The 20785-nt window shown below is 41.0% G+C and overlaps 1 protein-coding gene across 1 annotated transcript in view; it reads right to left on the bottom strand.

Moving 5' to 3' along the window:
- The window catches only part of HOMER2 (homer scaffold protein 2), a 428576-nt gene that overhangs the window by 56137 nt on the left and 351654 nt on the right, over positions 1 to 20785 (bottom strand). The window contains exon 7 of the mRNA XM_069766085.1: positions 14473 to 14583. Coding sequence (XP_069622186.1) covers positions 14473 to 14583 — 111 coding nt within the window. The remainder of the gene's footprint in view (positions 1 to 14472; positions 14584 to 20785) is intronic.

The following is a 20785-nucleotide window of genomic DNA, read 5'->3' on the forward strand; positions in this document are numbered from 1 at the left end:
GTTTTTATGTTTGACTGCTGTCACACACATCCCCCTTAAATTAATGGCCTCTTTAACCCCTTCGCGACATGCGCCGTACTAGTACTGCGCTGCCGGCACTGCATTTGTGCCAGCAGCAGTACTAGTACGGCGCACCGATCATCGCGGTCTCGCGCTGAGCGCTGCGGTGATCGGGTGCGGGTGTCAGCTGTATACGACAGCTGACACCCCGCAGCAATGCCCACGATCGGCGCTATCGCCGATCGCGGGCATTTAACCCCTCTGATGCCGCTGTCAGTAGTGACAGCGGCATAGAGGGGGATCGCGCAGGGACGGGGGCTCCCTGCGCTCTCACACCGGAGCAACGCAATGAGATCGCGTTGCTCCGGTGACCCGGAAGGAGTCCCCGGATCCAAGATGGCCGCCGGACTCCTTCCGGGTCATGAAGTGACCTGGCTAGCCGGCGCCTACTGAGAGCAGGCGCTGGAAGCCAGCTAAGCTGCCTGTCAGATCGTTGATCTGACAGTGTGCTATGCACAGTGTCAGATCAACGATCTGATCTAATACAGAGATGTCCCACGCTGGGACAATGTTAGAAAGTAAAAAAATAAAAAAATAGAATGTGTAAAAAAAAATTTAAAAAAATCCCCAAATTAAAAAAAAAAAACATTTCCCAATAAATCCATTTATGTAAAAAAAAAAAAAAACAATAAATGTACACATATTAGGTATCGCCGTGTCCGTAACGACCCGCTCTATAAAACTATCCCACTAGTTAACCCCTTCAGTGAACACCGCAAAAAAAAAAAAAAAAAACAAGGCAAAAAACAACGCTTTATTATCATACAGGCGAACAAAAAGTGGAATAACACGCGATCAAAACGACGGATATAAATAACCATGGTACCGCTGAAAACGTCATCTTGTCCCGCAAAAAAAAAGCCGCCATACAGCATCATCAGCAGAAAAATAAAAAAGTTATAGCTCTCAGAATAATGCGATGCAAAAACAATTATTTTTTTATATAAAATAGTTTTTATTGTGTAAAAGCGCCAAAACATAAAAAAAATTACATAAATGAGGTATCGCTGTAATCGTACTGACCCGAAGAATAAAACTGCTTTATCCATTTTACCACACGTGGAACGGTATAAACGCCCCCCCAAAAAGAAATTCAGGAATTGCTGGTTTTTGTTCATTCTGCCTCCCAAAAATCGGAATAAAAAGCGATCAAAAAATGTCATCTGCCCGAAAATGTTACCAATAAAAACGTCAACTCGTCCCGCAAAAAACAAGACCTCATATGACTCTGTGGGCCAAAATATGGATAAATTATAGCTCTCAAAATGTGGTGATGCAAAAACTATTTTTTGCAATAAAAAGCGTCTTTTAGTGTGTGACAGCTGCCAATCATAAAAATCCGCCAAAAAAACGCTATAAAAGTAAATCAAACCCCCCTTCATCACCCCCTTAGTTAGGGAAAAAGAATAAAATGTAAAAAAATGTATTTATTTCCATTTTCCCATTAGGGCTAGGGTTAGGGCTAGGGTTATGGCTAGGGTTAGGGCTAGGGTTAGGGTTGTTAGGGCTAGGGTTGGGGTTAGGGTTTCAGTTATAATTGGGGGTTTCCACTGTTTAGGCACATCAGGGGCTCTCCAAACGCGACATGGCGTCCGATCTCAATTCCAGCCAATTCTGCTTTGAAAAAGCAAAACAGGGCTCCTTCCCTTCCGAGTTCTCCTGTGTGCCCAAACAGTGGTTCCCCCCAACATATGGGGTATCAGCGTTCTCAGGACAAGTTGGACAACAACTTTTGGGGTCCAATTTGTCCTGTTACCCTTGGGAAAATAAAAACATAGGGGATAAAATATCATTTTCGTGGAAAAAAAAATATTTTTTATTTTCACGGCTCTGCGTTATAAACTGTAGTGAAACACTTGTTGGTTCAAAGCTCTCACAACACATCTAGATAAGTTCCTTGGGGGGTCTAGTTTCCAATATGGGGTCACTTGTGGTGGGTTTCTACTGTTTAGGTACATCAGGGGCTCTGCAAATGCAACATGACACCTGCAGTCCATTCCATCTAAGTCTGCATTTCAAACGGTGCTCCTTCCCTTCCGAGCTCTGCCATGCACTCAAACGGTGGTTCCCCCCACATGTGAGGTATCAGCGTACTCAGGACAAATTGGACAATAACATTTGTGGTCCAATTTCTCCTGTTACCCTTGGGAAAAAAAATTGCGGGCTAAAACATCATTTTGTGGAAAGAAAAAATGATTTTTTAATTTTCACAATGCTACATTCTAAACTTTAGTGAAACAATTGGGGGTTAAAAGTGCTCACCACACATCTAGATAAGTTCCTTAGGGGGTCTTCTTTCCAAAATGGGGTCACTTGTGGGGGGTTTCCACTGTTAAGGCACGTCAGGGGCTCTCCAAATGCGACATGGCGTCCGATCTCAATTCCAGCCAATTTTGCATTGAAAAGTCAAATGGCACTCCTTCCCTTCCGATCTCTGCCATGCGCTCAAACAGTGGTTTATCCCCATATATGAAGTATCGACGTACTCAGGACAAATTGCACAACAACTTTTGGGGTCCAATTTATCCTTTTACCCTTGGGAAAATAAAAAATTTGGGGCAAAAAGATCATTTTTTGTGAAAATTAATAAAAAATTTTTTTTTACGGCTCTACATTATAAACTTCTGTGAAGCACTTGGAGGTTCAAAGTGCTCACCACACATCTAGATTAGTTCCTTAGGGGGTCTACTTTCCAAAATGGTGTCACTTGTGGGGGTTTCCACTGTTTAGGCACATCAGGGGCTCTCCAATCGTGACATGGGCTCCGATCTCAATTCCAGCAAATCTTGCATTGAAAAGTCAAATGGCGCTCCTTCCCTTCCGAGCTCTGCCATGTGCCCAAACAGTGGTTTACCCCCACATATGGGGTATCGGCGTACTCAGGACAAATTGTACAACGACTTTTGTGGTCCAATTTCTCCTGTTACCCTTGGTAAAATGAAACAAATTGGACCTGAAGTAAAAATTTTGTGAAAAAAAAGTTAAATGTTCAATTTTTTTAAACATTCAAAAAATTCCTGTGAAGCACCTGAAGGGTTAATAAACTTTTTGAATGTGGTTTTGAGTACCTTGAGGGGTGCAGTTTTTAGAATGGTGTCACTTTTGGGCATTTTCTGTCATATAGACCCCTCAAAGTCACTTCAAGTGTGAGGTGGTCCGTAAAAAAATGGTTTTGCAAATTTTGTTGCAAAAATGAGAAATCGCTGGTCAACTTTTAACCCTTATAACGTCCTAACAAAAAAAAATTATGTTTCCAAAATTGTGCTGATGTAAAGCAGACATGTGGGAAATGTTGTTTATTAACTATATTTTGTGATATAACTCTCTAATTTAAGGGCATAAAAACTAAGAGTTTGAAAATTGCTAAATTTTCATAATTTCCGACAAATTTTTGTTTTTTTCACAAATAAATGCAAGTCATATCGAAGAAGTTTTACCACTATCATGAAGTACAATATGTCACGAGAAAACAGTGTCAGAATCACCAGGATCCGTTGAAGCGTTTCAGAGTTATGACCTCATAAAGTGACAGTGGTCAGAATTGTAAAAATTGGCCCTGTCACTTAGGTGAAAACAGGCTTTGGGGTGAAGGGGTTAAAGTTCTGACTAGTGTTGAGCATTCCGATACTGTAAATATCGGGTATCGGCCGATATTCGCTGTATCGGAATTCCGATACCGAGTTCTGATATTTTTGCGATATCGGAATCGGAAGTTCCTATAGTGCATTTATGCACTATAATGAAGTGTGTGCGATGCGTGGGCGGAGACTACGTGTGTGTGTGTGCGGGCGGTGTCTGTGCGTGACTGTGGGGCTCTGTGCGTGTGTGGCGGGCTCTATGCGGGCTGCCGTGGCTCTGTGCGTGTCCCATCGGACGATGCCTGCTACACTGACTGTGATTGACACATTAGCCAATGATGGGACAGTAGTAGTCCCATCATCCGGCTAATGTGTTGAATGAAAAAAAATACATACTCCATACATACATACTATATACATACTACATACATACACACAACATACTACATACATACTACATACATACAACATACAGTCATGGCCAAAAGTATTGACACCCCTGCAATTCTGTCAGATAATACTCCGTTTCTTCCTGAAAATGATTGCAAACACAAATTCTTTGGTATTATTATCTTCATTTAATTTGTCTTAAATGAAAAAACACAAAAGAGAATGAAGCAAAAAGCAAAACATTGATCATTTCACACAAAACTCCAAAAATGGGCCAGACAAAAGTATTGGCACCCTCAGCCTAATACTTGGTTGCACAACCTTTAGCCCAAATAACTGCGACCAACCGCTTCCGGTAACCATCAATGAGTTTCTTACAATGCTCTGCTGGAATTTTACACCATTCTTCTTTGGCAAACTGCTCCAGGTCCCTGATATTTGAAGGGTGCCTTCTCCAAACTGCCATTTTTAGATCTCTCCACAGGTGTTCTATGGGATTCAGGTCTGGCCACCTTAGAAGTCTCCAGTGCTTTCTCTCAAACCATTTTCTAGTGCTTTTTGAAGTGTGTTTTGGGTCATTGTCCTGCTGGAAGACCCATGACCTCTGAGGGAGACCCAGCTTTCTCACACTGGGCCCTGCATTATGCTGCAAAACTTGTTAGTAGTCTTCAGACTTCATAATGCCATGCACACGGTCAAGCAGTCCAGTGCCAGAGGCAGCAAAGCAACCCCAAAACATCAGGGAAACTCCGCCATGTTTGACTGTAGGGACCGTGTTCTTTTCTTTGAATGCCTCTTTTTTTTTCTCCTGTAAACTCTATGTTATGCCTTTGCCCAAAAAGCTCTGCTTTTGTCTCATCTGACCAGAGAACATTCTTCCAAAATGTTTTAGGCTTTTTCAGGTAAGTTTTGGCAAACTCCAGCCTTGCTTTTTTATGTCTCGGGGTAAGAAGTGGGGTCTTCCTGGGTCTCCTACCATACAGTCCCTTTTCATTCAGACGCCGACGGATAGTACGAGTTGACACTGTTGTACCCTCGGACTGCAGGGCAGCTTGAACTTGTTTGGATGTTAGTCGAGGTTCTTTATCCAACATCCGCACAATCTTGTGTTAAAATCTCTTGTCAATTTTTCTTTTCCGTCCACATCTAGGGAGGTTAGCCACAGTGCCATGGGCTTTAAACTTCTTGATGACATTGTGCACGGTAGACACAGGAACATTCAGGTCTTTGGAGATGGACTTGTAGCCTTGAGATTGCTCATGCTTCCTCACAATTTGGTTTCTCAAGTCCTCAGACAGTTCTTTGGTCTTCTTTCTTTTCTCCATGCTCAATGTGGCACACACAAGGACACAGGACAGAGGTTGAGTCAACTTTAATCCATGTCAACTGGCTGCAAGTGTGATTTAGTTATTACCAACACCTGTTAGGTGCCACAGGTAAGTTACAAGTGCTGTTAATTACACAAATTAGAGAAGCATCACATGATTTTTCGAACAGTGCCAATACTTTTGTCCACCCCCATGACATACATATAGACATACAGTACATATAACAAAGTACATACCATCACTTGTCACTTTGATCCCCGAAGCCAGTGTCATCTGTAAAAAATATTATATACAACCAATATACTCCCTGATCCGCAGAAATCCACGAATGTGCCACGACGATCTCCTGTGGAGAACGGCAGCATCAGCTGATACGACCGCTCTCTAAGGGCTCCAGGAATACAATGATGGGAGGAAGGTATCCTTCCGCACTGTATTCCTCCGCCGCTGTATAAAAAAATGGTCCCTAGTCTCACTTTTGGCATTGCTGTGTGAGAAATTTCCCACCGGACCGGAACGCAGCAGGACCGCCCCTGGGTGAGTATAATCTAACTTCTTTTTCTCATCTTTCAGGATACATCGGGGGCTTATCTACAGCATTACAGAATGCTGTTGATAAGCCCCTGATGCCAGTGGGCTTAGCTCAACTTCCATTTTGGGGGTGACAGGTTCCCTTTAAATCTTGTTTGAGGGATTTTCATCCATTCTTCCTTGGAAAATTCTTCCAGTTCTGTGAGATTCATGGGTCATCTTGTATGCACTGCTATTTTGAGGTCTAACCACAAATTTTTAATGATGTTCAGATTAGGGGACTGTGATGGCCATTGTAAAACCTTCAGCTTGCACCTTTTGAGGTAGTCTATTGTGGATTTTGACATGTGTTTAGGATCATTATTCATTTGTAGAAGCCATCCTCTTTTCAACTTCAGCTTTTTTACAGATGGTGTTATGTTTGCATCAAGAATTATTTGAAATTTCACTGGATCCATTCTCCTATCTTCTCATGAAATGTTCCCCGTGCCATTGGTTGCAACACAAGATTGATCCAATCCTATGCTTACTGGTTAACGAGATGTTATTTTTCTGAAATTCTGTGCCCTTTTTTGCTCCACACATACTTTTGATAATTGTGGCCTAATTTAACCCCTTTCTGACCTCGGACAGGATAGTACGTCCAAGGTCAGATCCCCTGCTTTGATGTTGGCTCCGGCAGTTAACTAATTAACTATTAACTAGCTAAATGCCGCTGTCAAACGCTGACAGCGGCATTTAACTAGCGCTTCAGGCCATCCGGCTGGAAATGCACGCATCTCAGACCCCCGTCACGTGATCAGGGGTCAGCGATGCGTCGGCATGACAATCAGAGATCTATTAATGACCTCTATGGTTGTTGATGTCGGACTGCAGTGAGCGCCACTCTGTGGTCGGCACTCATAGCAATGCTGTAATTATACTACATAGGAGCGATTTGAACTTCGCTCCTAAGTAACAGAGGTGATCGAGTGGTGCCAGCTTCTAGCCTCCCATAAAGGCTATTGAAGCATGGCAAAAGTAAAAAAAAAAAAAAAAAGGTTTAAAAATATGAAATAAATAAATAAAAGTTTAACCCCTTAAGCCCCGAGGGTGGTTTGCACGTTAATGACCAGGCCAATTTTTACAATTCTGACCACTGTCCCTTTATGAGGTTATTACTCTGGAACGCTTCAACGGATCTTGGCGATTCAGACATTGTTTTCTCATGACATATTCTACTTTATGGTAGTGGTAAAATTTATTTGATATTATCTGCGTTTATTTGTGAAAAAAATGGAAATTTGGCGAAATTTTTGAAAATTGCGCAATTTTCCAACTTTGAATTTTTATGCCCTTAAATTACAGAGATATGTCACCCAAAAAACTTAATAAGTAACATTTCCCACAAGTCTACTTTACATCAGAACAACTTTGGAAACAATTGTTTTTTGTAAGGGAGTTATAAGGGTTAAAAGTTGACCAGCAATTTCTCATTTTTACAACAAAATTTACAAAACCATTTTTGTTAGGGACCACCTCACATTTGAAGTCACATTTAGGAGTCTATATAGCAAAAAATACCCCAAAGTGACACCATTCTAAAAACTGCACCCCTTAAGCTGATCAAAACCACATTCAAGAAGCTTATTAACCCTTCAGGTGCTTCATGAGAGCTAAAGCAATGTTGAAGGAAAAAATGAAAATTTAACTTTTTAGTCATGAAAACAATCTTTTAGCAACAATTTTTTTTATTTTCCCAAAGGTAACAGGAGAAATTGGACTGCAAAAGCTGTTGTCCAATTTGTCCTGAGTACGCTGATACCTCATATGTGGGGGGGAACCACTGTTTAGGCACATGGCAGGGCTCGGAAGGGAAGGAGCGCCGTTTGATTTTTTCAACCTAAAATTGGCTGGAATTGCGATCGGACGCCATGTTGCGTTTGACGAGCCCCTGATGTGCCTAAACAGTGGAAACCCCCCACAAGTGACCCCATTTTGGAAACTACACCCCTTAGGGAACGTGTCTAGATGTGTGGTGAGAACTTTGAACCCCCAAGTGTTTCACTAAAGTTTATAATGCCCGGGTGTGAAAATAAAAAATCCTATTGTTTGCCCACAAAAATGATGGTTTAGTCTCCAATTTTTTAATTTCCCAAGGGTAAAAGGAGAAATTGGACCGCAAAAGTTGTCCAATTTGTCATGAGTACGCTGGTACTCCATATGTGGGAAAAAACTGTTTGGGCACACGATGGGGCTCGAAAGGGAAGTACTGAAGTTTTGGAATGCAGACTTTGATGGAATCGTCTGCGAGCGTCATGTTCCGTTTGCAGAGTCCCTGATGTGCCTAAACAGGAAAAAAACCCACAAGTGACAACATTTTGGAAAGTAGGCCCTCAAATACCTTACGTAGATGTGCCTCCTTTGGAATGAATAAGCTTCCTGTAAATTAATAGTGCATGGAGGTGTGGTACAATTTAAAGCAATCCTTCATACACAGGCCAGGTTTTTCAGGGCAGGTGTCGCATTGATAGATGGTGTCCTTCCGTATTCCTCTTTTGTAGCACACTCGGCACCTTTTTTGCGGCTTACCTTTTCTTCCAGTTGGCGGGACCACCCCCAGAAAATGCTGACCTGGTACGATACGTGTACCTTCAGTTCCAGAAGTACTGGGGCCCACTCCATCCCTGCGCTATATCTATTTAAGCGGACCACCATTAAGTAACTGACGAAGGCCACACTAGGCCGAAATGTATTTTCGTACTACGGAATAAAAAACCTCAAGTTTAATTCAAGTTGAGTGCCGGGTTCTTTATATCTATATGCACATGGTTTGGGAACCTACCCATGCACCCTAGTAGCTGTGCTCACGTCTTTTGACTCACCATTTTTACCGGCGCCTGGCGTTGCCAGGCACCGGCACTAGGATCGAGTACATCGGTACTCGATCCTAGCCTGGGACCTCATTGTTTCAGCCACTCCGATTGGCTGAAACAATGAGAAGCGCTGTGATTGGCTGTTCAGAACTGAACAGACAATCATAGCGATCGTGAGGCCTGGGGGGCGGAACCAGGTCCTGGGATGCCGATGCCATCATACTGCAGGTAAGATGGCGCCGGAAATTTAATGCGATCACCGCGACTTAAGTTGCGATGTCGCATTAAACAGTATGACGTACTATCCCGTCACTGGGAATTAAGTCCCAGGTCACCTTGATGGGATAGTACGTCATATGGGATTAAGGGGTTAAATCACCCCCCTTTTGCCCCATTCAAAATAAAACAATAACAAAAAATCAAACATACACATATTTGGTATCGCCGAGTTCAGAATCGCCCGTTCTATCAATAAAAGGATTAACCTGATCGCTAAACGGTGTAGCGAGATAAAAATTAGAAACTCCAGAATTACGTTTTTTTGGTTGCCGCGACATTGCATTAAAATGCAATAACGGGCGATCAAAAGAACGCATCTGCACCAAAATGGTATCATTAAAAACGCCGGCTCGGCACGCAAAAAATAAGCCGTCACCCGACCCCAGATCACAAAAAATGTGACGCTACCGGTATCAGAAAATGCTGCAATTTATTTATTTTTAGCAAAGTTTGTAAATTTTTTTCACCACTTAGATAAAAAAGAACCTAGACATGTTTGGTGTCTATGAACTCATAATGACCTGGAGAATCAAAATGACAGGTCAGTTTTAGCATTTAGAGAACCTACCAAAAAAAGCCAAACAAAAAAACAGTGTGGGATTGCACTTTCTTTGCAATTTCACCGCACTTGGATTTTTTCCCCGTCTTCTAGTACATGACATGCTAAAATCAATGATATTTTTGAAACGTAGAGCTCATCCCGCAAAAAATAAGCCCTCACATGGCCATATTGACAGAAAAATAAAAAAGTTATGTAAGGCTCTGGGAAGCAGGGTAGAGAAAAACAAAAACAAAAAAATACCTTGGGTCATGAAGGGGTTAACCTCATCAGTCCACAGGCCTGGTTTCCAAAATGAATCAGGCTTATTTAGGTGTTCTTTTCCATATTTCTGACACTGAATCTTATGGTGAGGATGCAGAAGAGGTTTTCTTCTGATGATTCTTCCATTAAGGACATATTTGTGTAGGTGTCTCTGAACAGTGAACAATGTACCACAACTCCAGAGCCTGCTAAATAATTCGCAAGGTCTTTTGCAGTCAATCAGGGGTTCTGATTTGCCTCTCTAGCAATCCTAAGAGCAGATCCCACTGAAATTTTGCTTGGTCTTCCAGACCTTCACTGTTCCGGTTAACTGCCATCTCTTAATTACATATCAAACTGAGGAAATTGCAACTTTAAAACGTTTTGCTATCTTCTTATAGCCTTCTCCTACATTGTGGGCCTGCCCCATTGTCATTTTCAGGGTGCTAGGCAGCTGCTTAGAAGAACTCATGGTTGTGTTTTTTTAGCGGAGCCAGTAAATTTGCATCACCTGTCCTTTCCCAACGATGATCGTGAACAAGCCATAACCCTAACAGGCTAATTAAGGTCTGAAACCTTGGTCAAAGTTATCGGAGCACAAAAGTATTCAAGGGTGCCCTGACTATTTTCCTGATTAGATATTTTGCCTCAAATACAAAGGAAATATGTATTTTTTAACTTTAGGGCTTTTAGAGATCATTTCATCTTAAACTTGCTTACCTGTTTCACAATAACAGTAATTTGACCAGAAATGACCAAACTTTTACATGCCACTGTAGCATTTGTCAGCACACACTAAAGAAAAAAAAACTATAGAAATTCCTCAAAAAAAGAGCAAATTATTAACAATTTCATGAATTGTGATACGGAACATATTGTGTACTGTATTAATGTACAGAATGTAATTTATTATATGTAGGTTGTGCTATTAGGAAGTTAAAATAAACATGTGTCTGAACACATACGTAATATCGTAAATGGCAACAATACATATTTAAGGGTCAACCAAGAACTTTATAGAGAAACAAAATAAAAGTATCAGTAGTTTGGTATTTTATGGATTGGAAACGGTTACTTGCCCAGAAAGGGGAGGTGACTGGCACATAAAATTATTAATTCGAGAAATGTATTGGATTTTGCTGCTCAACACCATCCAATCTAATGGGTTAAATTACAGAAACAATATGATGTACCGTATATATATTGAGGATAATAGTATTATGTCTACAGTAATGCTTTGAGCAACAAGTGTTTCTGAAATTAATGATGCACATTATGTGGCTGTTCACTTGTGATTGGTTCTTACAGGTTTTAAATATAGTCAAAGTCGAACGTGGATTATCTCTATGACTAAGGGCATGCAATACTCCGGAAGTGCATCAGAGGGTTTTAACATGGAAGTGCACATGAGATTTTTAACAAAGATATCAATAAAGAAAATCCTGTTTTTATAGCTCTCAAGGAGTGCAAATTCCTTTCCCTTTAACTTTCCCTTCACTGAGGACCAGTAAACCTGCAGCAACATAGTCACATATTCATGAATTTTACCCCGCCAATGAGTGACAGCTTTCTACTTATGCACAGTGTAGACAGAAAGCTGTCAATCAATTATGTGGACGGGTTAGACTGAGCTCAGCATTCAGAGAACTGGTAGATTTATAACAGATAAAATAGTGATTTTATCAAAACTACAGCAACCAGCTCAGTAATTAACACCACTGGAATCAGGATCTGTGCCCTTACATTATGCTGCTCTCAGATGTGCGACCAAAAACCTGGTGACAGATTCACTTTAATCATACTGAAGGCTAATCGGGACTGGACCAAGCACATGATCCTCTGAGATAAAGGTGGTAGAAGGAGCACGAAACACGTGCTTCTACTGCCGTGACTAAAGGAAATCTAGAATACTATTGTGGGCCATTTATGCCTTGGAAATTGTGCCTTGTCAATCACCCAAATGACACTTCTCAGACACACAATTATTTTCATGCTGTTCTATGCATTTTCTTTCGCCATTAGGGACTTTTGGGAGTAGAGTCATCGACAATGTCATTTTACGGAATGTCCAGTAAGACTAAAACTTTAATAATTCATGTGCTCCAGAACACAGGGTACAATATTGCAACAGAAAGCACAATATAAGGAAACAAGCACACATAATAAGGTCATGTATTGCAATGTGATACACGTAGTCAATAAGCCAGAGGTCCCCAACCACTTTCACAATGTAATAAAAAATTCACAAAAATTCCAAATCCACAGTGTTTTCAAGAGGCAATTGCATTAGAGAACGGTCATTTTTAGGACAGTTTTGGTAAAATTTTTCTTTTCCTGTGCAGAGCAAATTGTCAAAGTGTCGGGGAGTTCTTACAGTCTGTGCTCACACTATAGTGAGCAGTGTTGTGAGCACTAACTGTAGCCGCTCTGTGCATGCACCCATGACAAAGCAGGAGGCTCCTGGGAGAAGACGAGCTAATTTTCTCCCAGTAGCTGCATTTCAGCAAATAGGCTAAATTCCACCAGAAAAGTGAACACAGCTCTAGGCTACACACGTGGTCAAAATTGTTGGTACCCCTCATTTAATGACAGAAAAACCCACAATGGTCACAGAAATAACTTGAATCTGTGAATCTGACAAAAGTAATAATAAATAAAATCTATGAAAATGAAGAAATGAAAGTCAGACATTGCTTTTTAGCCATGGTTCCACAGAATTTAAAAAAATTAAACTCATGAAATAGGGCCTGGACAGAAAAGATGGTAGCCCTGAAAATAATGTGACTAAAGGGAAATGTTTAATCAAGGTGTGTCCACTAACTAGCATCACAGGTGTCTACAATCTTGGAATCAGTGAGTGGGCCTGTATATAGGGCTACAAATACTCACTGTGCTGCTTGGTGACATGGTGTGCATCACACTCAACAAGGACCAGAAGAAGAGAAGGAAAGAGTTGTCTCAGGAGATTAGAAACAAAATTATAGACAAACATGTTAAAGGTAAAAGTTATAAGTCCATCTCCAAGCAGCTTGATGTTCCTGTGACTACAGCTGCACATGTTATTCAGAAATTTAAGATCCATGGGACTGTAGCCAACCTCCCTGGACGTGGCCGCAGGAGGAAAATTGATGACTAATCAAAGAGAAGGATAATACGAATGGTAACAAAAGAGCCCAGAAAAACTTCTAAACAGATTAAAGGTGAATTTCAAGCTCAAGGAACATCAGTGTCAGATCACACCATCAGTCATTGTCTGAGGCAAAGTGGACTTCATGGGACACGACCAAGGAGGACACCATTGTTGAAAAAAAATCATAAGAAAGCCAGACTGAAATTTGCCAAACTTCATGTTGACAAGCCCCAAAGCTTCTGGGAGTCACATGGACAGATGAGACAAAAATGGAACTTTGTGGAAAGGCATATCAGCTCCCTACTGTGAAACATTGAGAAGGATCTGTTATGTTCTGGGGCTGCTTTGCTGCATCTGGCAAGGGGTGTCTAGAATCTGTGCAGGGTACAATGAAATATCAAGACTATCAAGGGATTCTAGAGAGAAATGTGCTGCCCAGTGTCAGAAATCTTGGTCTCAGTCACAGGTCATGAGTCTTGCAACAGGATACTGACCCAAAACACAGAGCTAAAAACACACAAGAATGGCTAGGATGAAAACATTGGACTATTCTGAAGTGGCCTTCTATGAGCTCTGACCTAAATCATATTGAGCAGCTTTGGAAAGAGCTGACACATGCCATCTGGAAATGGCAACCTTCAAACACAGGACAACTGGAGCAGTTTGCTATTGAGGGGTGGGCCAAAATACCTGTCGAGAGGTGCCGAAGTCTCATTGACAATTACAGGAATCGTTTGATTGCATCAAAAGGTTGTGCAACAAAATATTAAGTGAAGGGTACGATCATTTCTGTCCAGGCCTATTTCATGAGGTTTAATTTTTTTAAAATTCTGTGGAAGTATGGTTGAAAAGCAATGTCTGACTTTCATTTGTTCATTTTCATAGATTTTTAATTTATAATTACGTTTGTCAGATTCAAGTTATTTCTGTGACCATTATGGGTTTTTCTGTCATTAAACGAGGGGTACCAACAATTTTGACCACGTGTGTATCATTCCCCTCTTCAACTCCTGACCCAACTGCTCCTTACTCCCCGTACCAGGTACTTTTGCAATGAGTTATGACTCATACAGGGAAAGTTGACCTCCTTTTACTACATAGAGCTTAGAAGGATTCAGCTAGTCCGTTTTTATTCACCATGTCATAGACCTAATGGAAAAGAGAACAAATAGCTGGGTAGAAAAAATAAAGAGCAATTGTAAGTACACTGTGCTATATAATATGATGATTGAAACGTTTCTTTAACTGTGCTAGCTTTTGTGTTGTGTGAGCAACTCTATTGTGCATAACAGAATTTTCAAGAGAGTTCTTACTGATGGAGAAATAAATGGTGACTAGAACACTGCCCAGCAATATCAACTGATCACAAAGTTTCAGCAGTCTGCCACACAGCAGTAAAATGATCAGTCATGTTTTGAGGAGGAGTTGTGCAGTTGAATGAGGTCTTCTCTGATATTTAAGCCCGAAAGAGCTTTTTAAGGTGAGATGACATGGATGACTAAGTAACAGTTCAACTTACAGCTTCCTTGTCCTGAATTTCAGCTTCCAGCTCTTGCAATCTTTTACTGAGCTCTTCATTTCTCTCTCGTTCCTTGTCTATCTCGTCACATTGCATTTCCAGCTCTCCGATCTTGAAAACAAAACCCAGTGGATAGATTTGTTCAGAACAATGAAACATTAATGTTCGGAGCACGTGGGCAAGAGATCTGACACAGCCTTTCTATACTGGTACAAACCCCAAACATTTGTACGGTTCATCTCAAGCACTTTTTGGCAGAAATAACTCCCAACACTTTTTTTGTGTTTACCAGAACTCTTAGCAGTTGCCCCATATTAAAAATTACATGTCCCTCTTTGATCATGCATAATACATTTTCAACTGTAAGAATTAAAAAAGAAAATCTTCATGTGTCTAAATATTGCTGTTACACTACTGTTAAAGCACCGCCTGGTATTTGTATTCCCCCCCCAGAACATCAACTCACACTAATCTTGTCCATTGTCGGTGAGAAGACATCACTCATATTTTGATTCTTGTTGACTCAGCTGCACAAAAGCATGAACTACTCCACCGCCCACCCGTGCACAAGATCCAGATAGTGGAAAGTAGCTACTGGTCAAGTGTCACCACTGGCACTAATCACATGAAAAGGACAGCAGCGCCATATCAAACATGTAACAGCAAAATCTAGGCCCTCAGAATTTTTTATATAATTAGTCAAATTAAAAACATGTTTTTTTGTGATCCAAGAGAGAAATGCAATAGTCATGGGACTATCCCTCTACCCTAGCAATAGCTGGATATATTGGGCCAAATTCATCATTTACAATTTTATTGAAGTCACTTATTTTGCCTTATGGTATTTGCTAATGTTTTTTGGTGCCAAATTTTTGAAAATGGCGTACTCTGTTCATTAATTTGACGCAAACCCAAAATTCTTTTCAGAATGATATTTTACTATCCTATATTAAAATCTATGCACATGCCACGCTCAAAAACATTATGTTTTATGTATATTACGTTGCAAGCAATGTAGTATAAGGTGTAGTATAAGATGTAGTATAGTATATATTAGGCTGAATTCACAAGTCTTTTTTCCCTTATCACAAATGAAATATTTGATTTTGATAAATTTTTAGGTCCATTTGTCAATTTTTTAAATTTGTCATCTGTTTTTCTTGTATTAAGAAAAAAAAAACCTGATGGATGTTTCTTCTGACAAACAATCAGTGAAGAACAGACAACACATGGATGTACCGTAATTAGGATGCCATAAAAGAGCTAAGATTTTGTCAGTCAAATTTGGTCCACAAAAAGCAGAAACGTGAAAAGGCTTATAGATTAAAATAGGCATGCGGTATACAGCTAAGTAAAAAAAAAAACAAATAGAACACATACATGAAACTTGGTTGTGTGAACATTAATATATATCTAATGCTCTGTTAATTTTATGTCATGAAATATATGAATAAGGGTTGCTAAACCGAAAAACGCAAGCTTATGCATCCTTTAAGTTTTATTTAGCTTTGCTTTTTCTCACTATGTTTTTAATTGCACAGTAAAAATTAAGATAAACAGATTAAAGGATCCATAAGCTTAAGGCTGTGTGCGCACAGTGCGTTTTTGATGCATTTTCGCGGTGGTGCTATGGCATCCTTATGCAAGCTAATTCAATAACAATCCTAAAGTGTGCACATGATCAGTAAATTTCCTTAAGTATTTGCAGTGTGTTTTTTTCTGCAGCATGTCAATTCTTTGTGCGCTTCTCCAGGGTTTTTCACCCACTTACTTCAATTGAGTCAGTCAAATCTGCAGCAAAAACGCAGGTGTAAAAACGTTTGTTTGCATTTTTACCAGCTTCCAGCGTGGTAGTTCTTCTCGGCAGTAATGCTACTACCGGTTAGACCGTCGGTCAGATAGCTGCGGGGTCATGCAGTCAGATTTCAGCGTGACCCCGCAGCTGTGACCCACGGTAACGCTACCGCTGGTAAGACCGTCGGTCAGAGCGCTGTGGGGTCATGCTTTCAGATATCAGCATGACCCCGCAGCAGTGACCCAGTGGTAAAAAGTTTAGTGCAGATCAGCCTGCATGGGGTGATGAGACTACTGCTCACATTGGGCTACGTCTCATCAGCTGGCGCCTGTGCTCACAGTTTAAAAAAAAAAGTTAAATAATTACATACATATTGAAATAAAAATTAAAAAAACATTATATTCACCTAACACCAAATCCCTGATCCGCTTGTCTCCTGGAAAAAATGTAAAATAATAAACCACCATATACTCACCTGTCCGCCATAGTGCATGTAATCCCAAGTGTCCCAGTGTAGAACCGTTACATCGGAAGAGGTGACTGCTTTACCCGGCCGCAGGTGATACACTGACAGGAGGTAATTGCTCCCACAGTGTATCACTGAGCTGCCGTGAGAGAGTTTACCGGAGTTCATCAGCTGATCAGCTCCGGTGCTCTCACTTACGGCACTGGTGCGTGAGAACTCTCTCAAGGCAGCTCAGTACTATACACTGCGGGAGCGATTATCTCTGTCAGTCTATCGCCGGCTGTCTTTGAGAGCAGTCATATCACTGATGTGACTGCTCTCAAAGTAATCAGGATTGTCATGGGACATTATGGATTATCTTCTCGATGGACAGGTAAGGAAAAATTGTGGTTTATTATCTTATTTTTGTTGCAGGAGACGAGGGTGTCCGAGGATTAGGCCCTTAGGCCTTATTAAAGGAGTCTGTCATTATTTCAAATAAAGGAATTTATTCTGGCTGTGTCTTTATTTACCATATAACTATAGGATTAGTAATGGAGAGGTTTATATACACGTCTCTACTGCTAACCTGTAAGCTTGATGTCACCTGACGTTACATAGGTGACATCAACCCCACAAATATGAACCCCACTTGCCACCGCTACAGTGCAAGTGGGAAGAGTAAGGTTAAGCACCAGATTTGGTGCATCTTATAGATGGTTATTAAAATTACATGGGAGCCCACGCAATTTTTTTTCTAATTTTTTTCTGTAAAATTAACAGTTGCGGTCTGGTTACAGCCTATGTACGTTCGTTCTGTTAACGCTTCTACATAGGCTGGTGACAATGTGTGCGTAGGTTTGTGTTTACTTATCGGCTTAGTAATGCGTGTGAGCATGTGAGTGTGAGCATGTGAGTGTGAACGTCAGCGTGTGAGCGTGAGTGTGCGTGAGTGTGCATGTGAGCGTCCGTGTGAGCGTGAGCATGCATGTGAGCGTCCGTGTGAGCGTGAGCATGCATGCGAGCATCAACGAGCGAGAATGTGAGCATTAGCGTGAGCGAGAATGTGAGCATCAGCATGTGAGCGCGAGAGCATCAGTGTGAGTAGGAGCATCAGCGTGCGTGTGAGCATCACTGTGTGAGCGTGAGTGAGCATCAGCGTGAGTGTGTGAGCATCAGCATGTGCATCAGCATGTGAGCATGAGTGTGAGTCAGCGTGTGAGCATCGGCGTGAGTGTGAGCGTCAGCTTGTGAGCATGAGCATCAGTGTGTGACCATGCATGTGAGCATCAACGCGTGAGCGTCAGAGTGCGAGTGTCAGAGTGTGAGCGAAAGCGTCAGCATGAGCGTGAGCTTAAACGTGCATGTGAGCGTCAGCACGTGAGCGTCAGCGTGTGAGCGAAAGCGTCAGCATGAGCGTAAGTGTGAACGTGCATGTGAACATCAACGTGTGCATGCATATGAGTTATTTTAGTACATTCTCTTTGCTGGCAGGTGTTCAAACAGAGAATCTCGGGCTTTGACCCTTATTTTTGCTGTTTATGTGCATATGATTGTCAGCGTGTGAGTGTGAGCGTGCATGTGAGCATCAGCGTGTGAGCGTCAGCGTGATCGACAGCGTGTGAGTGTAAGCGTGAGCATGATACAGCGAGCAACACCAACTAACAGAATCGTTGTTGCCTGCCATCCTCGGTGACCGTCTACTTGTCAGTATAACTTTGCAGTCACCAACAAAACGGCTCCGCACTGTGTTCCTAAATGTTATTCTCTTATCCCTTAGCAGAATTCAGCCCATAATTACTGCAGTGCAGTAATCGGAGCTAGTTGTACACTAGGTTTTTTGTCAAATTTCAGTAGCTGCTACCCCTAGTGTTTAAAAGTAGAAAAACCACAACCTTTTTAAAATTATTTTTCATATTTTACTAAATTATAAACAAATGACAATATTTTTTAAGAAAATGTAAACATTAATTCTTTACATTTTTTCAATTGCTGAAATTTTTTTTTTTGCTGGCACCTTCCCTTTAATCTTTATATGTATTTAAGCTTTGTATGTTAAAATATTCCTTTGATTTATTACTCTGAAATAAAACTGCAATATACCACAGGTGCCGAGAGGTGGGAGGGACTATAGGAGTGGAGAGCAGTGAATATTCATTTCACTTTAATAGCGAACACACGTGATCTCCTGGCCACGGAAAGGAAGCCAGCGGATGCGGCTACTTATGACCACTATTAGGGCCCCTTTCCACTTGTGAGAAAAACGGACGAGTGCAATCCGATAAAAAATCGGATTGCACTCGGACCAATGTTTTTCAATAGGTGACATTCCATTTGCGATTTTTTTCTCAGCCGAAATCGGACTGAGAAAAATCTGTGTCGGCTGAGAAAAAAATCGCAGCATGCTGCGTATTGCTGAGATTCTCGGACGAGACTCGCCAATGCAAGTCAATGGGTGCGAGAAAAAAAACGCACAGCACTCGCACCATGCGTATGACATCCGTTTTAAACGGATAGAAGATTCAGAATTTAGCACAAAAGAGTAAAATGATCCCATGACAGGAAGTGACATACAGGGAAGTGTTGGCAGGCTCCCCTACACCACATGTCAGTAATCACTGCTTGTGACACACCTCCACGGAGTGGAAAGTTAATCTGTGTTTGCCATGTCTCATATAATTAACGTGGAGACGCTCTTGGTGTTAGTACAGGAGCGGCCCGAACTTTGGGATCCACAAGATTCTAATTATCAAAACCGACTTGTCAAGGACGCCTCCTGGACTTACATTTGCCGGCAATTATTTCCAAATTATGCTGAGAGCCCCCCAGATGTCCAAATTGGGTTGAGTAAGTAAATTTTTTTTCATATATATATATATATATATATATATATATATATATATATATATATATATATATATATATGTGTAAATTTGTTATCTCTCCTTTCTGTATATATATGTCCAGACACCGTCGCGGATAAGGCCTCATCACATTCCGTGTTAGCTGAAATGCCTCATCACCAACTACAACATATGGCATTGGTGGACCCCCAGAAGAAGGAAGACTCCTTGGGGGTGGCACACCCAAATCATTGTCCTTCAGCCGCCGACCCATAATGGAAGAACTGAAGATTCGAGAATCTCCAGTTCTTCCATAGGACCCTATATCTACAATTATAAAGTTGTAGTTGCTGTCAACTAAGGCCAACAAGACAACTGAAAAATAACCCTTATAATTGTAGTATAGGGACCCAGAGTTCGGCGGCTTCTTGACCCGGATGTGCTTCCCATCTAGGGCACCTAGACAATTAGGAAAGTGGCAAAAGTGGCATGTGTTGTAGATGCCATTAGCAATACGTTCCCAATCTTCGGTTGTGGGCTCAGGCATCACTTTGTTCTTTAGGGCAATCCATATTTGTGAGCATGTGTGCTTCACTATATTTGATATTGTTGGTATGCCTAGAAGAAACTCGAGATGGAGGGAAGCATAGGATTGTCCCGTTGACAAAAACCTAGAAATGGAAATGACAAAATCAAATACTTAAAAACTAAAATTGATGTATATCACACCATGTTGAAATAAAATAGAGTTCCACGCCTAAGCAAACTCAAAAATTTAAGCCACATACAAAACGAAACTTTACCCTTACCCATAAACCTAACCCTACCCCTAAAACATAAGTATAGGTAGGGGTAGGGTTAGGTTTAGGGGTAGGGGTACGACCAAACAGTGGCTTAACCACACATATGGGTTATTGGCGTACTCTGGACAAATTTTACAGATTTTGGGGTAACATTTCTCATGTTACCCTTGCTGACTTCAAATAAATTGGATCACTTTGTTAGATGTTAGCATGAGATACATTAAATGCTTTTTTGTGTGTAGCATAGCTACACCTTGAGGGGTGGTGGCTTTTGAATGGTGTAACATTTATGTGTTTTATCGCATATAGACCTATTATAAAGTGACAATTTGATGGGGTAAATATCAACCCTAATCTTTGTTGCCAGTATGTGATTTAAAAAAAAAAAAATATATATACCTTAACGTTAACATGAGACGTTCTTCAG

The sequence above is a fragment of the Ranitomeya imitator genome, chromosome 4, assembly GCF_032444005.1.
Source record: "Ranitomeya imitator isolate aRanImi1 chromosome 4, aRanImi1.pri, whole genome shotgun sequence".
Taxonomy (NCBI): Eukaryota; Metazoa; Chordata; class Amphibia; order Anura; family Dendrobatidae; genus Ranitomeya; species Ranitomeya imitator.